Source organism: Helianthus annuus, chromosome 11 (genome assembly GCF_002127325.2).
Source record: "Helianthus annuus cultivar XRQ/B chromosome 11, HanXRQr2.0-SUNRISE, whole genome shotgun sequence".
In the NCBI taxonomy this organism is placed as follows: Eukaryota; Viridiplantae; Streptophyta; class Magnoliopsida; order Asterales; family Asteraceae; genus Helianthus; species Helianthus annuus.
In genome coordinates, this window is record NC_035443.2 from 171,595,543 (window position 1) to 171,616,614 (window position 21,072).

The 21,072-nt window shown below is 35.2% G+C and overlaps 3 protein-coding genes across 4 annotated transcripts; all 3 read left to right on the forward strand.

Moving 5' to 3' along the window:
• The first annotated feature begins 6,201 nt into the window (after positions 1-6,201).
• Positions 6,202-7,581, forward strand: LOC118484145. Its single transcript, XM_035980075.1, has 2 exons — positions 6,202-6,742; positions 6,936-7,581. The coding sequence occupies exons 1-2, from the start codon at positions 6,410-6,412 to the stop codon at positions 6,954-6,956; spliced, it is 354 nt and encodes a 117-aa protein (XP_035835968.1). The 5' UTR covers positions 6,202-6,409; the 3' UTR covers positions 6,957-7,581.
• LOC110868932 (putative carbonic anhydrase 2) lies at positions 6,956-7,456 on the forward strand. Its single transcript, XM_035980163.1, has one exon. It carries the CDS (start codon positions 6,956-6,958, stop codon positions 7,454-7,456), a length of 501 nt encoding a protein of 166 aa, XP_035836056.1.
• Positions 7,582-16,275: 8,694 nt separating the features above from the next.
• Positions 16,276-20,675, forward strand: LOC110868930. Of its 2 annotated transcripts, XM_035980076.1 has the most exons (6): positions 16,276-17,731; positions 17,861-17,987; positions 19,405-19,541; positions 19,619-19,781; positions 19,917-20,269; positions 20,369-20,675. In XM_035980076.1, exons 1-5 carry the CDS (start codon positions 16,454-16,456, stop codon positions 20,231-20,233), a joined length of 2,022 nt encoding a protein of 673 aa, XP_035835969.1. In that variant the 5' UTR covers positions 16,276-16,453; the 3' UTR covers positions 20,234-20,269; positions 20,369-20,675. The 2 variants fall into 2 exon arrangements, with proteins under 2 accessions (XP_035835969.1, XP_021973903.1); XM_022118211.2 differs by having other exon boundaries at positions 19,917-20,675.
• The last annotated feature ends 397 nt before the right edge of the window (positions 20,676-21,072 follow it).

Here is a 21,072-nt window from a genome sequence, read left to right on the forward strand (position 1 = left end):
CCTGATAGTCCATGAAGCATACACGTTTTGCTCTTTTAATCATTTGTTTTAGATAATGAGTTTATTTATTGTTTTAGAACATAACTAGGTTAGAACCCCGTGTATTACACGGGTTTAATAAATGTAATTTTATATAGTAAATAAAAAACAATATATTTTTAAAAACCCCTTTTATTACACGTGTCGAGTAAATATAATTTTATATATTAAATAACAAAAAAAAATTATATTTTTAAGAAACTCGTGTATTATGCAGTTTGAATAAATGTAATTTTATATACCAAATAGTAAAAAAAGTTATATTTTAAAAAAAACCTATGTATTCACGGGTGGAAGAAATGTAATTTTATATACTAAATAATAAAAAAGTTGTATTTTAAAAAAACTCTGTATATTGTACGGGTTGAATAAATCTAATTTTCTATAGCAAATAATAAAAAAAGTTATATCTTTAAAAACTCTGTGTAATACACGGGTTTATTTATTGTTAAAAAAAATCTTTCTAAATCAAAATGGATTTTTTTTATTATTTTTATCCATTAGTTTTGATAAATATAATTTTCTTATTATTTGGTATATAAAATTATATTTATTCAAGACGTGTAATACACGAGGGTTTTTAAAGATATAATTTTTTTTATTATTTGGTAAACAATATTATATTTATTTAACCCATGTAATACACATGGTTTTAAAGATATAACTTTTTTATTATTTGGTATATAAGATTACATTTATTCAACCCGCACAATATGGTTCCTATATATATAACTTTTTATTATTTAATATATAAAATTGCATCTATTATACCCATGCAATAAAGTAGGTTTTTAAAGATATATTGTTTTATTATTTAGTATATAAAATTTATTTATTCAACTCGTGTAATACACGTGGTTATAACCTAGTTATTATTAATATTAAATATAAATTTGAAAATCTATCAACATCTAATTTGATTTTTCATTGGGGACAGTTTCGATTCTTTCACATAAATACTGTAGAATACCGAATATATGTGGCAAAATATCCGATATTATTTTTGTATATAAGATTTATATTAATGCAATTAATATTTAATAAATGTGTGGCAAAAAAGGTTATCCGATATTATTTTTGTATATAAGATTTATATTAATGCAATTAATATTTAATAAATATGTGGCAAAAGAGGTTATCCGATATTTTTTTTGTATATAAGATTTATATTAATGCAATTAAAATTTAATAATTTAAATTAAATAATTAATATCTTTAATTAAGGATGCTCTAGAATAATGACAAGTGTCCCTTCATTGGTTTCTTTTATTATATAGTATAGATTGGGGTAATTAGATAGAGCCACAACTGAATTGAATGGTGTAGTTTTATAGCAATTGATAAAATGTAAATTTGGTTGATTAGATGTAATCTTTGGTGTATCCTCGTTTTTTTAGCTCCTTGCTAAGCCGATTCTCATTCTGATTTGAAAAGTTGCCGTTTGGAAAAAGATAGTAAGATTTGTAAGGGTGGAGGGTATCGTCTCAATTTTCTCCATTTTCCCTGTGTGACACGTTAGCGCCACATCAGTTTTTTTTGCGAGTTAACTGCCATTTTCGTCCCTGTGGTTTGGTCACTTTGGCCATTTCAGTCCATTTTTCAAAAATGCGCCATTTTCCTCCCCGACGTTCTGGAAAGGTGCCATTTCAGTCCAAAAATCGTAACCCAGTTAAGTCAGTTAGTAAACAAGGACTGATTGTGTAAATTTGTAACATAAAGGACTGATTGTGTAAATTTGTAACACCACCACCACTCCGCTGCCACCACCACCACCACCGCCACCACCGCCACCACCGCCACCACAGCCACCACCGCCACCACAGCCACCACCGCCACCACCGCCACCACAGCCACCACCGCCACCACAGCCACACCGCCACCACAACCACACCGCCACCACAGCCACTGCCACCACCACCACCACCGCCGGAACCGGAGCTCCGGTGGTCACCACCGCCGCCGCCGGAACCACCACCATCAACGTCATTTTGGCTTTTGAAAATTCACCGTTCCAAGAAGAATATTCAGAAATGTCAAGCTTTCTGTAAGCAAATGCTAGTGTACGTAACCCGGCTTCTGCATATTCATTTAAATGCTTTTTGGTGGCTTCCTCATATAATCTTCCGTTTTTTGGATAAACGATCAAAGATGATGCAGTATAGTGAAGCTATTATTAAAAGATGATTTATGTAACCAACCATTAACAAAAAATTTGAACTTTTTGGACAAAGAGTGTTTCCAACCAGATTTTAAGGGTGGTCTGACCTGTCTGCGCCTTTGCACAGTAACAATATATGTCCGGATTCATCCTGAACAATAACTGACATCCTCTTTCGTTTGCTTGTGAAATCCAAAATATTCAGAAGTTTGAACTCCCTGTGTAAGAAAGAATATGATGACATGACAAAACAAAACAAAAGATCAATTATATATGTATGTATACACGGTACCTACCTCTCAATGGGCTCTTGAGATGGGATGTGTCTTTCACGAACAAAGATACTTGATTGAGTTCTTTTGCAATACGCAAACCCAAATTCTCTTGCTGCGATAAGAAAAGCTCCTTCATCTGGTGACTCCGCTTCATAGTTATACATCCCTGTTTCCTCATTTAGCTCCGGAATTGCAGTGTGACAAAGAGCAAGAATCCGGAAAAACAACAAGATAACATCTTTGTTGGGTTCTTGAACCCAATTTCCATTCATGAGCCGATTATCTTCAAAACTAAACCCCTTGATTCGGTTTTGACAACTTACACCTTTAGGTACAACTTCCAATTCGATTTCGGGCCCACTTCGTGCACCGATTCTTGAAGATTCGTCAAGGTCCATAGCCATCTGGCTGGCAGCAGCAAGTTCAACTTCACTAGAACGGATCCCATACGGGATTCCAGCTTTCGAATGGCTGTGGTGGCTGTGGTGGCGGTGTGGCTGTGGTGGCGGTGGTGGCTGTGGTGGCGGTGGTGGCGGTGGTGGCTGTGGTGGCGGTGGTGGCTGTGGTGGCGGTGGTGGCGGTGGTGGCAGCGGAGTGGTGGTGGTGGCAGGGCTAGTGGTGGTGGTGGTGTTACAAATTTACACAATCAGTCCTTTATGTTACAAATTTACACAATCAGTCCTTGTTTACTAACTGACTTAACTGGGTTATGATTTTTGGACTGAAATGGCACCTTTCCAGAACGTCGGGGAGGAAAATGGCGCATTTTTGAAAAATGGACTGAAATGGCCAAAGTGACCAAACCACAGGGACGAAAATGGCAGTTAACTCTTTTTTTGCAGATATTTTCGAAGATTATGCGGTGTCATCTTAGATTTCCCCAGAACCAAATTATTTTAATTTAATTTAAGCTTTAAAACAATATATAATTTAAAATTTTTAAATATAAATTAAAATAAAAGATATATAAACAAAAACAGAAATTAAATTTCAATATATTTTATTTGTAAATTAAAACGAAAGATATATATTTTAGGGATTTTTACATATTTCCCCCTCCTAAGCCTCCTTATTACGTATTTCCCTAAACCAAAAAATCAATTACATATTCCCCTTTTTTTGAGAAATTACCCAATTACCCTCAAATAAAGTCATCAGCGTATATCCCAGTTGTATAATCAAGAGAAACCCTACACAACAAAAAGGCCCTTTCTTCTCCAGTTCTCCCCCACCAAAGAAGACACTGCTGTTCATCTTCTTCAGATATGTTAAAAAAATCAAATCTTGTTCAGCACGCATAATCACGTTGCTGTTAATCTTGTTCATTACACATATGATTTCTTGTTTTTTAATTGATAATGGATGATTTTAATATTACCCCCATATGATTATGGCTGATCTTACTATTACCCCAAGAAATCATCACGCATATGATTCCTTGATATGCTATTCAACTTCTACAAGTTTCAGTATCATTCCATGATATGATTTCTTATTTTTTAATTGATAATGGATGATTTTCGTTGATAAGCTTTTGTTTTTTTTAATTTTATTTTTAATTTTTAAATCTGTATAAATTAAAAGATAATACTTTCAGTATCATTCCATTACTTTTACTTTTAATTTTTTTAACATTGTATATTTTATAGTAAATCTGTAGTTTTAGAGTATTAATATGCAATAATTTTTTGTTTAAGCGGGTCATATTTTTATCAACCCACAACAGATCTTTTTGTATACGGGTTCATGCGTGTGGCACGTTTATTGATTTGTGTCATGTTCGGGGGGTTCAACCTGTGAATAGGACCCATTCAACACCCCTAACTTAAACGCACACTAATAATCATTACATTCCCGACAGGAACTTATGCAATCAAAATTGTATTTGAGAAAACAACAGTGAAGACAATAGGAAATTTATCACAACTGCCACCATTGGAGATACCTCAACTACCCAAACAATTTAGGCCATCAACTAACCGAGGGAGCGGTGATTTTGATGTTACTTACCTCGATTCTGATCTTTGGATCACACGAGGAGATAGAGGTGAGCTTAGAGTGTTTTTGATCTCATATAAATGTAATTTGAATTTTGAAATCACATTTCTTCATATGTACAATTATACAATATGATCTACAGGTTCGTAAATAAGAATGGAATATAAATTTGTTACAGATTCATTTCTCTAAAAGTTTATTATCCATTTTGTTACAAGCTCAATCAACGCGTTTGTTCTTCGTGTGTTCAACCGTTTAATCATGTGGTTTTTGGCACACCCCATCATGTGCTTTGTGCTTTCATTGACTGAAGATTCACCGTTATTGCTCTTCTTTCTGGACCTGTGGTTAGATGACTCATGCCCGTGAGACGACCGCCTACTTTGTCTTGCCTTGTGTGGGTCACCTAGTGAAGAGTAACAAGTAGAAGAATTATGTAATTGATTTTACATATTCGAATGGGGAAATATGTAAATATTCATTTAATAAGTCATTAAGGGTAAAATAGTCATAAATAAGAGTCATCTAGAAAAGGGGAAATATGTAATATATATTAGTTAGGGAGGGGAAATATGTAATTGATTTTTTGGTTTGGGGAAATATGTAATAAGAAGGCTTAGGAGGAGGAAATATCTAAAAATCCCTATATTTTATAACTTAAAATAAAAGATATATAAACAAAAAAGTAAATCAAATTTCAATATATTTTAGTTATAAATTTAAATAAAAGACATGTTTAAATATAAATTAAAAAATAGATAAACATTAACCAAAAACAAAAAGAAAAAAAAAACACAAAAAAACTTGTGTTATAATATTAAAAATGATTTACCATGAAGATCAAGATCTACCTCTACATTTACCAAGCAAGTGGATGAACTCTTTGTCAAACTTACGGATAGCCTTATCTACCAAATAGTTAATCTTGTCTACCAAATAGTTAACATTGTCTACCAAATAGTTAATCTTTTTGTAGTATAAATACTAGCTCAAGATAGAAGAAAAAATGCACCTCATGTATACACTTTTATAAGTTATACAACTCTCTTATACTTTCTCTTATAACATTTCTAAAATTCTTAAAGTTTTAGCACTAATCTTGTGTTAATTCTTGTTATATTATAACACGTTATCAGCACGAGGCTCTAGTCAAGGAAACGTTCAAGCAATTATAATCAAAGTAAGCATTTGATTAATATATAAACTATAATTGTTATGATAAACTAATACCAGTGCAGATGTATCTTACGATGGATATTCGATCGTTGTTGGACTACAAAAACATAACATGTCTTTTTATGTATCATGGGATTGTTTTCCTTTAGGAGACCCTGTTATCCAGACACTCCTATCATAAAGTCAATTAAGTCCCATACTTAAAAAAAAATGAAAAATAAAGTAAAGTAAAGAGACTGAAAGACTTGATAGCACTTGTATTTATTTATGCATCTAACTTTTATTTATACGTACATACTAACATTTAATTTAGAGTTTACATTCATGTATACTAACATTTTTTTTCTTACTATACATCCTGATTTTATATCTTATAAAATAACATTTATGTAATACATCATTTATTACAAATACATATATATGTATATAACCGTTATATAACGTCTATAAAACGGTAATATAACCGTTGCAAAACGGTTATAATTTACCACTATAAATTACCAATTATCAATCTCATTATTCCACAACAAACAGTTTTCTTTTCAAGGCTATTCAAAAAAATTTCGAAGATGATTCACCCGATTTTAATATTGGCCGGCATAGTATTAATATTGTTGCCGACCTTAATGTATGAGCTTCCACCTCATTTTTTTAGTACTTATGTATTCATTTATTTGTTTATAGCTGTACCTTTGTATGTTATCTCATTTTTAATGAGTATTTAGATTTTAATATTTACCTTATTTATGTTTAGCAACAAAAAATGGCAAACATCGCAAAAATTGAATTCCCGGCTCTTAATATCACCGGAGAAAATTATATGCCGTGGACGGCACATGTTAAGCGACATCTCAAGTCAATGGGTGTTTTGGAAACGATAACGGAGTGGAACGAATGTAGCGATCAAGACAGGGCAAAATCCGATGTCTTCCTCGATAAACACATTGATGAAATGTTGCAATTTGAATATTCAAATTTTGAGGATCCATACGTTTTGTGGGAAGATTTAAAAAGCAGATTTGATAATCAAAGGGAAGTTTTACTTCCCACTGCTAGAGATGAATGGAACAATCTCAGGTTCCAAGATTTTAAAAAGGTGAATGAATACACCTCTGCTTTGTACAGGATATGCTCAACGCTCCGATTCTGTGGGCAAACTGTTACGGAGGAAGATATGTTGGAGAAAACTTTCTCCACATTTCATGCATCAAATATAAACTTGCAACAACAATATCGGTTGCAAAAGTTTCAAAGATATTCTGATCTGAATTCATTTCTCCTCGTAGCAGAGAAAAACAATGAGCTACTAATGAAAAATCATCAAGCTCGTCCCACTGGATCATTAGCCATTCCAGAAGCAAATGCTGTTATTAATGATGATATTAAAGACTCTGGAAGAAAATGGGGACGAGGCCGTGGCCGTGGCCATTTTGGTAAAGGTAATGGTCGAAATTATTCCTTCAAAAGAAATAATAACTTCCGAGGCAATTCCCATGGTCGTGGACGTGGTCGCGGTCGTGGTCGTGGTCGAAATCAAAGAACCCCCAATTACCACACTCCACAAAATACCAATTCCAACCAGTATAACAAAAGGAATGAAGCTGGTAGGTCCGAAAACAATGGCACTTCTTGTTTCAGATGTGGAAGTGCAAACCATTGGTCAAAGGCTTGTCGTACACCTTCACATTTATGTGAACTTTACCAAGCCTCTCTCAAAAGAAAAGAAAAGGAGATGAACCATGTGGATAATTTTAATGATATCAACGTCGAAATGAATGTCGCCGACTTTAACAATAACATGGAACTCTGAAACGAATGTTGCTAAACCATAATAATTATATGCAACAATTATGTAATTTCCTTTATTATATATATCTTTATTATGTTTCGGTAGTTTTTCTTTTCATGTAACGTCTTCAACTAATAAATAAACTTCTTATTATAAAATAATTCACAATGTCTTCGTTATACACTTATTATTATTTCTCTTTATATTTTCAAGATTAAAATGAATACCACTGGAGCACAAGAGCAGACAAATGATGCAGATATATGTATAGCGGATAGTGGAGCCACACACACTATACTTAAATCTAAGAAATATTTTTATGAGTTGAAACCAACAAAAGGAACCGTTGATACAATATCAGGTCCTACAAACTTGATAGAAGGAGTGAGAAAAGCTAATTTAATATTACCAAATGGTACAAAGCTCTTAATAGAGAATGCTTTATTTTCCCCAAAATCAACAAGAAACTTGTTGAGTTTCAAAAACATATACCATAACGGATATGATACTCAGTCAAGGACTGTTGATAATAAGAAATATTTACACATCATGAGCAAAGACCATATATTGGAAAAACTGCCAATGCTCGACTCTGGATTGCATTATACACACATTAATGTGCCTCAAGCACATATGGCAGTAAAGGAAAGTACTTGTGATCCTGAGACATTTAACTTATGGCATGACAGACTAGGCCATCCAGGATCTACAATGATGAAAAGAATTATTGAAAACACACATGGTCATCCATTGAAATATCAAAAGATCCCCCAATCAGATAAAATGCCTCTATGTACCTCTTGTTCACTTGGAAAACTAATTACAAGGCCTTCATCCTTAAAAGTTGACAAGGAATTACCAATGTTTCTTGAAAGAATTCAAGGTGATATATGTGGACCAATTCATCCACCATGTGGACCGTTTAGATATTTCATGGTCTTGATAGACGCATCCAACAGATGGTCTCATGTCTCTTTATTATCAACTCGCAATATTGCCTTTGCAAAATTTCTTGCTCAAATTATCAAACTACGAGCACATTTCCCTGATTACACTGTTAAAAGGGTGAGACTTGATAATGCTGGTGAATTTACATCACATGCTTTTAATGATTATTGCATGTCTGTGGGAATTGTTGTCGAACACCCTGTTGCTCATGTACACACACAAAATGGCTTAGCTGAATCATTGATCAAACGTTTACAGCTAATCGCTAGACCATTAATAATGAGAACAAAACTTCCTGTGTCAGTTTGGGGTCATGCAATTTTACATGCTGGATCACTTATCCGTGTGAGACCAAGTGCAAATCATAAGTACTCTCAATTACAACTCATTTCTGGCAATGAGCTAGACATTTCCCACCTTAAAATTTTTGGGTGTGCAGTTTATGTTCCAGTTGCACCACCACAACGCACAAAAATGGGACCTCAAAGAAGGTTGGGAATATATGTTGGATATGAAACAGCCTCCATCATACGATATCTTGAGCCTTTAACAGGTGACGTATTTAAAGCCCGTTTTGATGACTGCCGTTTTAACGAGGCAATGTTCCCAGCATTAGGGGGAGAAAATAAAAAACGAGAAAATGATGTCTCATGGTGTGTGCCTTCATTGTCTCATCTTGATCCAAGAACAAAACAATGTGAGACAGAGGTTCAAAAGATAATACACTTGCAAAACATTGCAAATCAATTGCCTGATGCTTTTACTGATACAAATAGAGTTACTAAATCTCATATACCAGCTGCTAATGCTCCAGCTCGAGTTGAGATCCCAAGTAAGGCAATAGATAATAAGATAGCTCATGAATCTCAAAAACGTTTAAAACGTGGAAGACCAATCGGTTCAAAGGATAAGAATCCACGAAAAAGAAAAGCACTTGTAAAAGAAATTGACCACAAAGAGAATGATCTTGATAAAACAGTAAATACCGAAACCTCTCATGAGAAAGATGTTGATGATACTAACAAAGAGATATCAATCAACTATGGTCATACACATATTATATGGAACCGATATGAAATGGAAAATATTGATGAGATATTTTCTTATTCTATAGCAAGTGACATCATGGGTGAAGATGATGATCCTGAACCAAAATCTGTCAATGATTGTCAAAATAGACATGACTGGGATAAATGGAAAGGCGCTATGCAAGCTGAATTAGATTCACTTAACAAACGAAAGGTTTTTGGGTCTATTGTTGTTACACCTAAGGCTGTAAAGCCTGTAGGGTATAAATGGGTTTTCGTAAGAAAACGAAATGAGAAAAATGAGGTTACAAGATATAAAGCGAGACTTGTAGCTCAAGGTTTTTCACAAAGGCCAGGGATTGACTATGAAGAAACATATTCTCCCGTTATGGATGCAATAACCTTTAGATACTTAATCAGCTTAGCAGTTTCTAAAAGGTTAGAAATGCGTCTTATGGATGTTGTTACAGCTTACTTGTATGGATCACTTGAAAGTGACATCTATATGAAAGTTCCTGAAGGATTTAAACTTCCTGAAGCGTTAAGTTCAAAACCTATAGAAATGTATTCGATCAAATTACAAAGATCTTTATATGGGTTGAAACAATCTGGAAGGTTGTGGTACAATCGTTTAAGCGACTATTTGACAAGTAAAGGTTATACAAATAATCTTATCTGTCCATGTGTCTTTATTAAGAAGACAACATCAGGATATGTGATCATAGCTGTATATGTTGATGACCTAAATATAATTGGGACGCAAAAGGAAATTCATGAAGCAATTATTCTTTTAAAGAAAGAATTTGAAATGAAAGACCTTGGAAAAACCAAATATTGTCTTGGTTTACAAATTGAACATATGAGCAATGGCATACTTGTGCATCAAACGAATTATACTGAAAAGTTGTTGAAACGTTTCAATATGGACAAGGCAAATCCTTTAAGCACTCCAATGGTCGTTAGGTCACTTAATGTAGAAAATGATCCATTTCGTCCTTGTGAGGACAATGAAGAAGTTCTCGGTCCAGAAGTACCATACCTCAGTACAATTGGAGCACTTATGTATCTTACGAATTGTACGAGACCTGACATTTCTTTTGCAGTGAACTTGTTGGCAAGATTTAGTTCAGCTCCTACTAAAAGGCACTGGAATGGGATTAAACATATTTTTCGATATCTTCGAGGCACTGTTGATTTAGGCTTATTTTATCTCGATATCTTCGAGGCACTGTTGATTTAGGCTTATTTTATCCTAACGATTCAAAAGAAGGGTTAGTTGGTTATGCAGATGCAGGTTATTTATCTGATCCTCATAAAGCAAAATCTCAAACTGGATATGTATTTATGAACGGAGGAACAGCGATTTCATGGCGTTCTCAGAAACAAACACTTGTCGCAACATCCTCAAATCATGCTGAAGTCATTGCACTACATGAAGCTTCAAGAGAATGTGTATGGCTAAGATCTATGTCACAACACATAGTGACTTCTTGTGGGCTAGAGAAAGATCGAAGTCCAACTCCTATCCATGAAGATAATGCCGCCTGTGTCTCTCAAATGAAAGAAGGGTATATCAAAAGTGATAGAACAAAACATATACCACCAAGATTCTTTGCATATACTCGGGACCTTATTAAAGACAATCAGGTCGAGATGAGATATGTCCAATCCAGCAATAATTCAGCCGATCTTTTCACAAAAGCACTACCTACAGCAACTTTCAGGAAACATGTTCATGACATTGGCATGCGTCATGTACGGAGAATGTGATTCCTTACAAATTGCAAACTTGAGGGGGAGCTATAGACTGCACTCTTTTTCCCTTAGCTAAGGTTTTTTCCCACTGGGTTTTTCTTTAGCAAGGTTTTTAATGAGGCAGTATATAAAGACCCCGAAGTTTGCAAAGTGTCATCCAAGGGGGAGTGTTATAATATTAAAAATGATTTACCATGAAGATCAAGATCTACCTCTACATTTACCAAGCAAGTGGATGAACTCTTTGTCAAACTTATGGATAGCCTTATCTACCAAATAGTTAATCTTGTCTACCAAATAGTTAACATTGTCTACCAAATAGTTAATCTTTTTGTAGTATAAATACTAGCTCAAGATAGAAGAAAAAATGCACCTCATGTATACACTTTTATAAGTTATACAACTCTCTTATACTTTCTCTTATAACATTTCTAAAATTCTTAAAGTTTTAGCACTAATCTTGTGTTAATTCTTGTTATATTATAACTTGTACCTTTTCTTCATTATTCCTTCTTCACCTAAAAACACACACACAAACAAAATACAAACACACACATGAAAAAAAAAACAAACTCCCCACTCATTGGGGTCGTTTTTTTCGCTGGGCCTGAGGCCGGTGTTCCTGGACAGGGCTGGGCTTCACCCGGCCTTCCCCGACCCCACACTATTCGCCCTAATATCTAAGCAATCGGTAAAGAAAGTTTTTGGATAACATGTTCAATTTAAGGCGAAAATCGGATGCACATACTTAAGTATAAAAGTTACACACTAAAGCATGTGCGAGACCCGAGTTATTGATTGTTACTTATTATAATTAGTAATATTACTAATGGCGGACTCATAATTTTTTTCTGGGGTGCGGAAGATTTTTAAGGATTTTAGGTCCTTAGCTATATAAAAAAAATTTCAATTCATAACGGGTCAGAACACGTTAGAACCAACAATTTCAAGTTCGTATAGGTACAAGCTCAATTTTTTTGCACAAATTGAAAAAGTTTTATAATTAATTTATTATAAGTTAGGTTGTCATACGTATAGCAAAGTCCATTGTGTCTCATCTTGCATTGGTAATAGAAATTACCGGGTTGCACATGTTTTTAATTTTACTAAAAACGAGTAACTAGTAAGTTTAATTAAACGGGTATTTTATACACCAACCAAAACCTAAATCTACACTCAAACTCAACCATCACCCATCATCAAATCATAACACCAACTTTTTATAAAAAGACTATGACTAGTTTCTTAATCACCACCTTACTTGACAACCGAAATCTTTAACCCCCCCCCCCCCCACGCCAATCAGCTACATGACCCCTTCCCTTCTAGCCTTCCTTCACCTTTCATGGCCACATATGTTTCCGACTTAGGATGGGAAATCCTTCTCCTGTTTCATGAATCCAATTTGCATTTCATCCTGGAAAAGCCATCTTTTTCTCACCAATGTCTTTGTCATTTGATCCAATAGTGTTTCGTTAGACAGGAAAAAAATTGATGAATACTAATAACTCTCGGATAGAGTATGAGAACGGAAAGATCCATTAGATAATGAACGATTGGTTCTATGCCATCTATGGCGATTAATCAACAATTCGAAGTGCTTTTCTTGCGTCTTCTTGATAAACCGACATTTATATACAGATGTAGGAGGATTTGTTTGGGGAGTAAGAAGCCCCTTTGACATCTCTTCATCTGCAAATAATTCTCGATGTGAAAACACAAAGACAAAGGGTTGAGCTTTGAATAGGAAAAAGAGTGGATCTGCAGGGTCTCAAATGAATGAATTGGCTTATTCGTAAAAGGCCTTATTCTTTGGAAGATCTATCTCGTGTTTGGCACTGCACGGTTTCACTCTGCAAGAACTCCGAATCATTCTCTTGAAGCTCATCCTCTTCATCATAAATGATCCGCTTGCCTCGAAATGACCTGGACCAATAGGGAAATCCCAGTTCATTGGGCCTTTCGATACAATCAAATAGAAAGCCCCAAGGGCGCCATATTCTAGGAGCCCAAACTATGTAATTGAATAAATCCTCCTCTATTTGTTGCCGGTCGAGGGCTCCTTCCCCCTCTTCAAACTCAAATTCGTCTTTTTCATAGAGAAATCTCTGATCAAGGATAGAACAAGATCCATTTAGCATCATATCTAAGGGATTACTTGGTTCAGGTCAAAAAAGCAATGTCACTCGATCCTTATCAAACTAGCTGCATGTCCGTGAGGATCCCACAGAGCGCCTTCCACTTCTAATAGGCCACGAACTAGACCAGAATCATTCTTAAAGTCCATAAGGAGTGATCCCATTTTTTCATCTGGTCCGGGTAGAGACCAAAGATCTTGAGTGACCGATCTGGCAGAACAACTCAAAGATAAAGAAGTATCGTTAATTTCTTCATGCTCGTTCCAAGTTCGAAGTACCATTACAAATAAAAATCCATTTCGTTACATGATTTCCTTTTCATATAGATAGATATAGGATATATGGGGCAATTACTTAAAAGTACATTTTGTGCTACAACCCTACATTTAGCCAAGTTGCAATTAAGCGGTTACAGTCCTACATCTAGCCAAGGAGCTCGTGAATTTGAGGCCGAAGTTAAGCTCCTTTCTAGTTTACGTCATGGTAATCTGATACAAACCTGATTCCTATATGGGTGGGAAATATGGTCAGATTTATTAATGGGTTAAAGCAGTTATTGAAAAGGGAAACTAATGGGGGAATGGAAGCTGAAGGGCCAGTTATTACTGATATTATTGCTTATTTATATCTTTGTTCTAGTTTTTGAGGATGGTGTCGATGATTATTATCTAATTGGGTATCTATACCTTTGTTCTTGGAGATTAACCCATCTCGAATCAGGTCTTCTATCTTGTAGTATTTCAGTTTACAACAATAAAATCTATGAGTTAGTTTTGTTTGATTTTGGGTTCTATCATTTAGTTCCATTGCCGGGAAATCGAAGATGGAGTAGACTCGGAATAATCAGAAGGAAGGCGGTGTTCATCCAGACCCAATCGCTGACTAGTTGGCATTCATTATTGCTAAGCTTGATTCTTTGATAGCCTTGAAGAAGGATATAACAGCAATCAAGGGCGGTATGTTCAACTTTGAAACTGATTTGTTTGTTTCATTCAAGGGCGGAGCTTTTAAGGGGCACGGGGGTGCACCCGCCCCACCAATTTTCGGTTAGTAGTGAAATTTTTCCGATTTTCGTCCGAAATTTTTAAAATTATATAGGTCTACCCCCCGCCAATTATGCCTAAAAATTCTCTGCCCCTATTTTCGTGTTGAGTTAAAAAAAGTGAAGAATGGGGCTATTAGTAATTTTTTATAATTCTTTTTAAACTTGAAGTGAGTTTAAATAAGTCTAAAACTAGCTTTTATTTAAATGAAACTTGAGAGTTCAAATTTAGCTTTTTTATATGTAAGAACAGGTCCTTTAATTGAATGAAGATTATTTAGTTTTATTTGGAATGATTATTGTTTGACCTGGCCCGAATTGAATAGCCGACCCAAACACATAACCCGAAACATAGCGATAGGAAATTTTTTTTTGGGGGCCCATGACTTTCAGCCCTCGCGAAACTTTTGGTTAAGCTCCACCATCGGTTATATTCTCAAAATTTAGGATCATAGGTTACTCAACGCCTTACCAATCAACATAATAATTATGCCCTCATGCTGATAGGACTTTTAGCTAGTTTGACAGTTTTTGCAGTGAAAAGTTAGATCCATATATTATTTTGTAGTGGTCCAGCTAGAAATGCTAACACAAATGAAAGTATTTTGACTAGAATAGACCTGAGGGAGAACGAAATTTGGTCCTAGCACATGAGGTAAAACTGGAAATGATTCTCCCGCAGCCTCAAAATGATAATGATCCTACGAAGGGAGCATTCATGTTGGCTCAACTCGTTTTCAAACTATATGCAACCAACACAAGATGAATGCCAACAATGGAATATCTCTTGCAAGTCTTGCATGAGTGTTATTTAGAACAGATTTGACCCCCAAAAGACAAACAAGTAATAGTAAATATTTTATGAAGTATGTATTTGGTTGTAGCATTTTTAGTTGATAACTTTCATCTAAAAAGTTATTATTTCTATCCATATGCATAATCATCTGGTATGGCTCCAAATCATGGCTCTGGAAATAGATGTAGAGGTAGAACTGGTGGCCGACGTTCATGACAAGGTGACGATCGTCGAATTCATCAGTCGACGACGGTTCGATTGTCGGCAAATCAAGGGCCGTCCCCAGAATCCTAAAAAATCTTTGGGCCCCTGGTGTTGACAACCGTGCCCTAAAATATATATTTTTACAAAATATATTTACAGAAACTTAAAATATATAACAAAAATTTAAATATATATATTAAAAGCAATTTTATTCTTAATTTCGGGGCCCGGAAATTCGGGGCCTCGGGTGATTGCACCGCTTACCCAGCCCCTCTTATAAGACGGTTCAAAACACTTTTTTTACATACAAAAACAACCATGCCGATTAAATTCCAAAAATAGCTGGGGTCTGGGAAGGGTGGGATGTAGACAAACCTTACCTTCATCCCTAGGATAGAGAGGTTATTCTAGAGGACTCCAAACAATGGAAACAAACAAAACTAAATGAATAGACATCAAAAGCTACCGATAAGAAAAAAAAGGGTGATGAAAGAGTAAGATGGTAAAAACAAGAATTGAACAAGTATAACATAATACATAACTTATAGACATGCACAATTACAATCATATGCAAAGTCCACCTAAAGTGTATGGACATCTAAGTCCCTAATCCAAAGCTAAGGCACATCTGTACCATCCCTTAAAACTTAAAAGTAATTAATCTTAAACGTACGCCTCCATGCTCTCATATCTTGGACCATGTTCTTAGAGAGGCGCACGTCTAGCTTGATACTCAAACCGAAGAATATGAACTAAAAAATTAAGATGATTATAAACTAAATTTTAGAGTTGATAGAGTTATAAAAGACAAAAAAAAATTAAAATAAAGATAAAAGAATATATATTTTCAGAATAAAAAATTAAGAAAATATTTATATTATTAGAAGTAGAAATAATGGGTGGCCAATGGCTTATTATTAAAAGTCAAGGGCAGCAAGACATCTGCACCTCCAGAAAAGAAATTAGGTGAAGACCAAAAAGTCAACGCTTGCTAGCAGAGAAGACTTGAAGTTGAATAAAAACATCCGTAGGCCAGCAGATCTGAAGTATCATTACAGAGTAATCAAAGAGAATTTTGCAGATTCCAAGTCCCGTACGGATCGAAAAATGATGCTATCTGAACCTATCAAGGAGTCCATGCTGCCAGACCAAACATGTCAACGTCTTACACTTGCACAGGTTCAATTGGCAACCAACAACTTCGATCAGGCATTAGTCATCGGCGGTGGGGGGTTCGGCAAGGTCTATAAATCTCTAAGCAACTTCGGGTCATCAATAAACGAAGTTGCTATTAAGCGGTTGAATTCTTCATCTAGCCAAGGAGTGAATGAATTTGAGGCCGAAGTTAAGATCCTTTCTAAACTGCGGCATGGTAATTTGGTTCCGCTGATTGGTTATTGTAGTGAAGGAAAAGAGATGGTCTTAGCTTATGAGTTTATGCCCAATGGGACCCTTGAAAAACATCTCAAGAGACGTGATACAGAGTTATCGTGGTTACAACGACTAAAAATATGTATAGGCGCTGCTCGTGGATTAGACTACCTTCACACGGGTACGTCAACTCAACACGGAGTGATACACCGAGATGTGAAGACTTCCAATATTTTGTTGGATCCTAACTTTGATGCTAAAATTAGTGACTTTGGATTGGCGAAAGTGGGCGCAATAAATCAGACACAAACTCATGTGAGCACTTTAGTTAAAGGGACATTTGGATATATGGATCCATGCTACTTCTGTAGCGGAAAATTGACAAGAAAATCTGATGTTTATGCCTTTGGGGTTGTCCTTTTTGAGGTGTTATCTGGGAAGCAAGCCGTAGATCCAACACTTGATGAAGATCAATGGAGTTTGGCAGTATGGGCTCAAGACCACTTCAAAGCTGGAAAACTCAATGATATTATTAACCATAAACTGATTGGACAAGTCTCAAAAAGAGGCTTGAAGGAATTTGCAAGCATAGCGGTCCAATGCTTACATATTCAACCAAAACGACGGCCTACAATGGCGGAGGTTGTAGTCAAACTTGAGTCTATTCTGACAGAAGAAAGAGTAATCCTTGATTCTGGTGTAGAAGACGATGGGAACTTCTTTGACAAGGTAAGATATTTTTTCATAGGCAAAGCTGACCTGATTCCGGCTCATGCGGATGGAAGCAAATCTAAAATCAGTGCTCAGCATATTCGAAAAACCAATAATCAAAGTTTAAGAGCTTTCACGTATGCTGAACTGGTAAGAGCAACAAATAATTTCAAAGACGAGTTCTCAATATGTTCACATGAACCCATTTACAAAGGTTGGGTCGATGAATTGACATATGCCCCGGCAGATGCTGGTGTTGGTTTGGCTATGTATGTTGTGACAAGGGATATTGGAACATCTAAGGTAACTTGAAGTAACTTGAAATACAGACCTTTTTTCAATCAAAGTACTGAATTATAATAAATGAATTTAAAAACAATTTTTTTGTTTTGTTTTAGCAAGCATATAAATCTACTGAATTTTGATTTGCAGCTGGATCTCAAATCTGAAGAATTTAATCATCCCAACCTTGTCAAACTCTTAGGATATTACTTAAATGGGCATGAACTTTCTTGTGTTTATGAGCTAAATCCGAGCTTAGATAAACTTCTATTTGAAGGTAATAAAATCTTCTACTTGTAAATTCGTAGAATTCTAAGGATTGCAATATGTTGGGTGTCGAATCCAACAAATAAAATAATAAAGAATGAGTGGAAGTAGAGTTCGTGTCCTTAGGGAGACAGATTAACTAGATTATACCAAAACGTTTAAAACACATATACGGCTATCTTAAGGAGGGGGGGGGGTACCGTCAATTAAAGTGGTTGTGTAATTCAAATGTTAAAAACTAATTTCAACACCAGGGCAATTTCTTGATTCGGTTCGGCTACGGTTACGGTGCAATGATCATATTTAAATAAGAGTTTGTATCAATACTAGATGTCACGCAGTTCGGACATCCCCTCCATCTAATGTCTAACCAAACGCAATTCGTCGGTTAGAGCCAACCCGCTACTCTAAATTCACGCCGTTCTGATCTTAGTGTGCGGGTCGCGTGATAGTCAGACACTCACGCCATTTGTAATGTTTAACTTATATTATATGATTCTATAATAGTTTGGGTTCATAGACAAACTCAAAATATTATTTTGTTCCTAGTATCAAAAATTGAAACTTTATCAGAGTTCTAAAAATCAATTGAACTTTATTAGAAAAATTAATACGTTGATCAAGTTTACTAACAATCTAATATTTTCCGGATTGAATCCGTATAAAAACAAGAATCACATAAACAAACAATTAAATTATAGAATCTAACATAACCGTTTCACATAAGTTTATGGCCCAAAACAAAGAAAATAAACCCCGATGTCGAAACTATATGATTTTAGTCAGAAATGGTGGCTACAACAATTAAGTCAAAAACATGGAATTTAACAAAGTACTAAACCAAAATTAATTCCCAGAATTCTGAATTGCCCATCATAATGTTAGCCCACCATACTTGAAGCCCAAATACACAAAGATAAAATGAACCTGAAGACCCAAACGTATCATCTCTTTGTATACTCTTAAATCTCTAATTAATCATGGAGACAATTATGATTCGAACACAACTAGAGTAACTTTTGAGCATCAACCGATTTTTCTTTCTTTTCAATTTCTTCATTTTTAACTCGCTTCCTAAATAATCAATCGTCGTTATCGGCACTTGCAATTACTCCACGCCTACAAAATCAACCAGAAACAAACCAAAGTAGATTCCATCCTACAAAAGTGTGTATTTCTCAAAATGATGCAATATCTATAGTCTAAATGCATAAAATGCAATGGAAATATATGCTAAAATATGCCTAAAAATGCATCTAACACAATATCACATTTGGGATACATATTGATAAACCTCACATTGAATTAAACATTGTTAATTTGTTCCACCATATGTGATGCCGCTTTCGAGTCCTTCTGTCGTAGTCCTAAACAATTAGTCTATATTTAAGTCGTTGAGGCATTAAGTATATGCTCTATATATGCAGAGCCAGGTACAACTTCACTTTCTTGGGCTGCAAGGCTGAAAATAGCAGTAGGAGCAGCTAATGGCCTTTCTTTCTTGCATAAGAAGGGACATCCCGCATATAGCCAATTTAAGACCACTTGTATAACGGTGGATGCGGTAAATAAGACGCTCTTTGACATGCTTGCATTTTGCTTTTGTAACATCAATTTTACATCCTTTTATATACCTCTTAGGACTATAATGCTCGACTTTGGGATTTTGATGTGGAAAACCTATTTTTGGCTCTTGATTCATACTCGTTCAAAATGGATGCACATTATTCCGCACCTGAGTGGTTTCGTTACCAAGCAGACGTAATATTGGAGGATATTAACATTGAACCTCATGGCAAACCGGGTATGTTTTGCTTTGCAAAAGGCTTTTTTACTCAAAATTTATGATCATAGGTTACACAACTCCTCATGTCCAAGCTAAAGGGGGAAGTAGTTGTGTACGCGTCAATGGCTGACCAACCAATGGTCACTTTGGCAGGTTTTGGAGTGGAGTGTGAGATCTATTCTTTTGGAGTGGTACTGCTGGAAATCCTAACAGGAATGAAGGTGTTTGACAGGAACAGACCACAAGGAAAGCAAAATTTGGTAAAATGGGCTACTCCATTACTAGCACATGAGGCAAATTTGGGAATGATTATGGACCCACAGCTTCTGGATAGTTGTAATGATCCTCCAAAGGGAGCATTCATGTTGGCTCAACTTATTACAAATTGTCTGCAACCAGTAAAAGATAAACGCCCATTGATGGAGAACATATTGCAAGTCTTGCGCCAGTGCTATCAAGAAACAATATGACTCCTAGAAAGCAAACAAAATAGATCATTTCATCAAGTGTGTATTTGGTTGTAACTTTTTTATAAGATAACTTTCTTGTGTATTGAAAAGTAAAACAAAGCTAATCTTGAAATTGCTTCTTGATTTTCATCACAGAGAAGACTATTAGACACATCAATGGAGGTTTATGTACTTTCTTGAAGTGTAATGAGTTCCAAGGCAATTTTCTACCTTAAAAATGATGGTTGAGACCTTGTTGAGCTTCTCCCACAGATACTTCGGGTGCATGTGATATCAATTCTTCTTTTTACGGGTATGCTTTTTATTGGAATCGAAATTCATCCGCACATTGGAATAGAGTATTATATTGGTATCGAAATTCATTTCTGTAGTTTTTGATCCATGTAAAATACGTAACTACATAATTTTTTTGGGGTATATCACCATCTTTTCTTTTTAATTTTTTTTAAACTGATGTCAAAGGAGTTCCCACCGCATAGCGTGGGTTATCTTACTAGTTTCTTATAATATGTTATATGAAAAACTCAACAAATATTGATGGGCGTCTAGGCAATAATTAGCACCTCAAACTCGTTTCATCAAAAAGTGAAAACTCGTAGAAAACAACTTTACATATATTAGACCTTTTTATGTATTTGCAATAACGTTAGACAACCTTTTTTAACTATATATAATTTAGTTTGATTTTCTTTTTTTATATAAACCGACATGATCCGGACTGAACCGGACAAAAAAAGTATTATATAGCGATAGACAAATGACCTCTACAAATATTACGAGAATTTTTTTCTGGATCCGCCGTTCACATTAAAACGTTTAGATACACATAAACAAAAGTT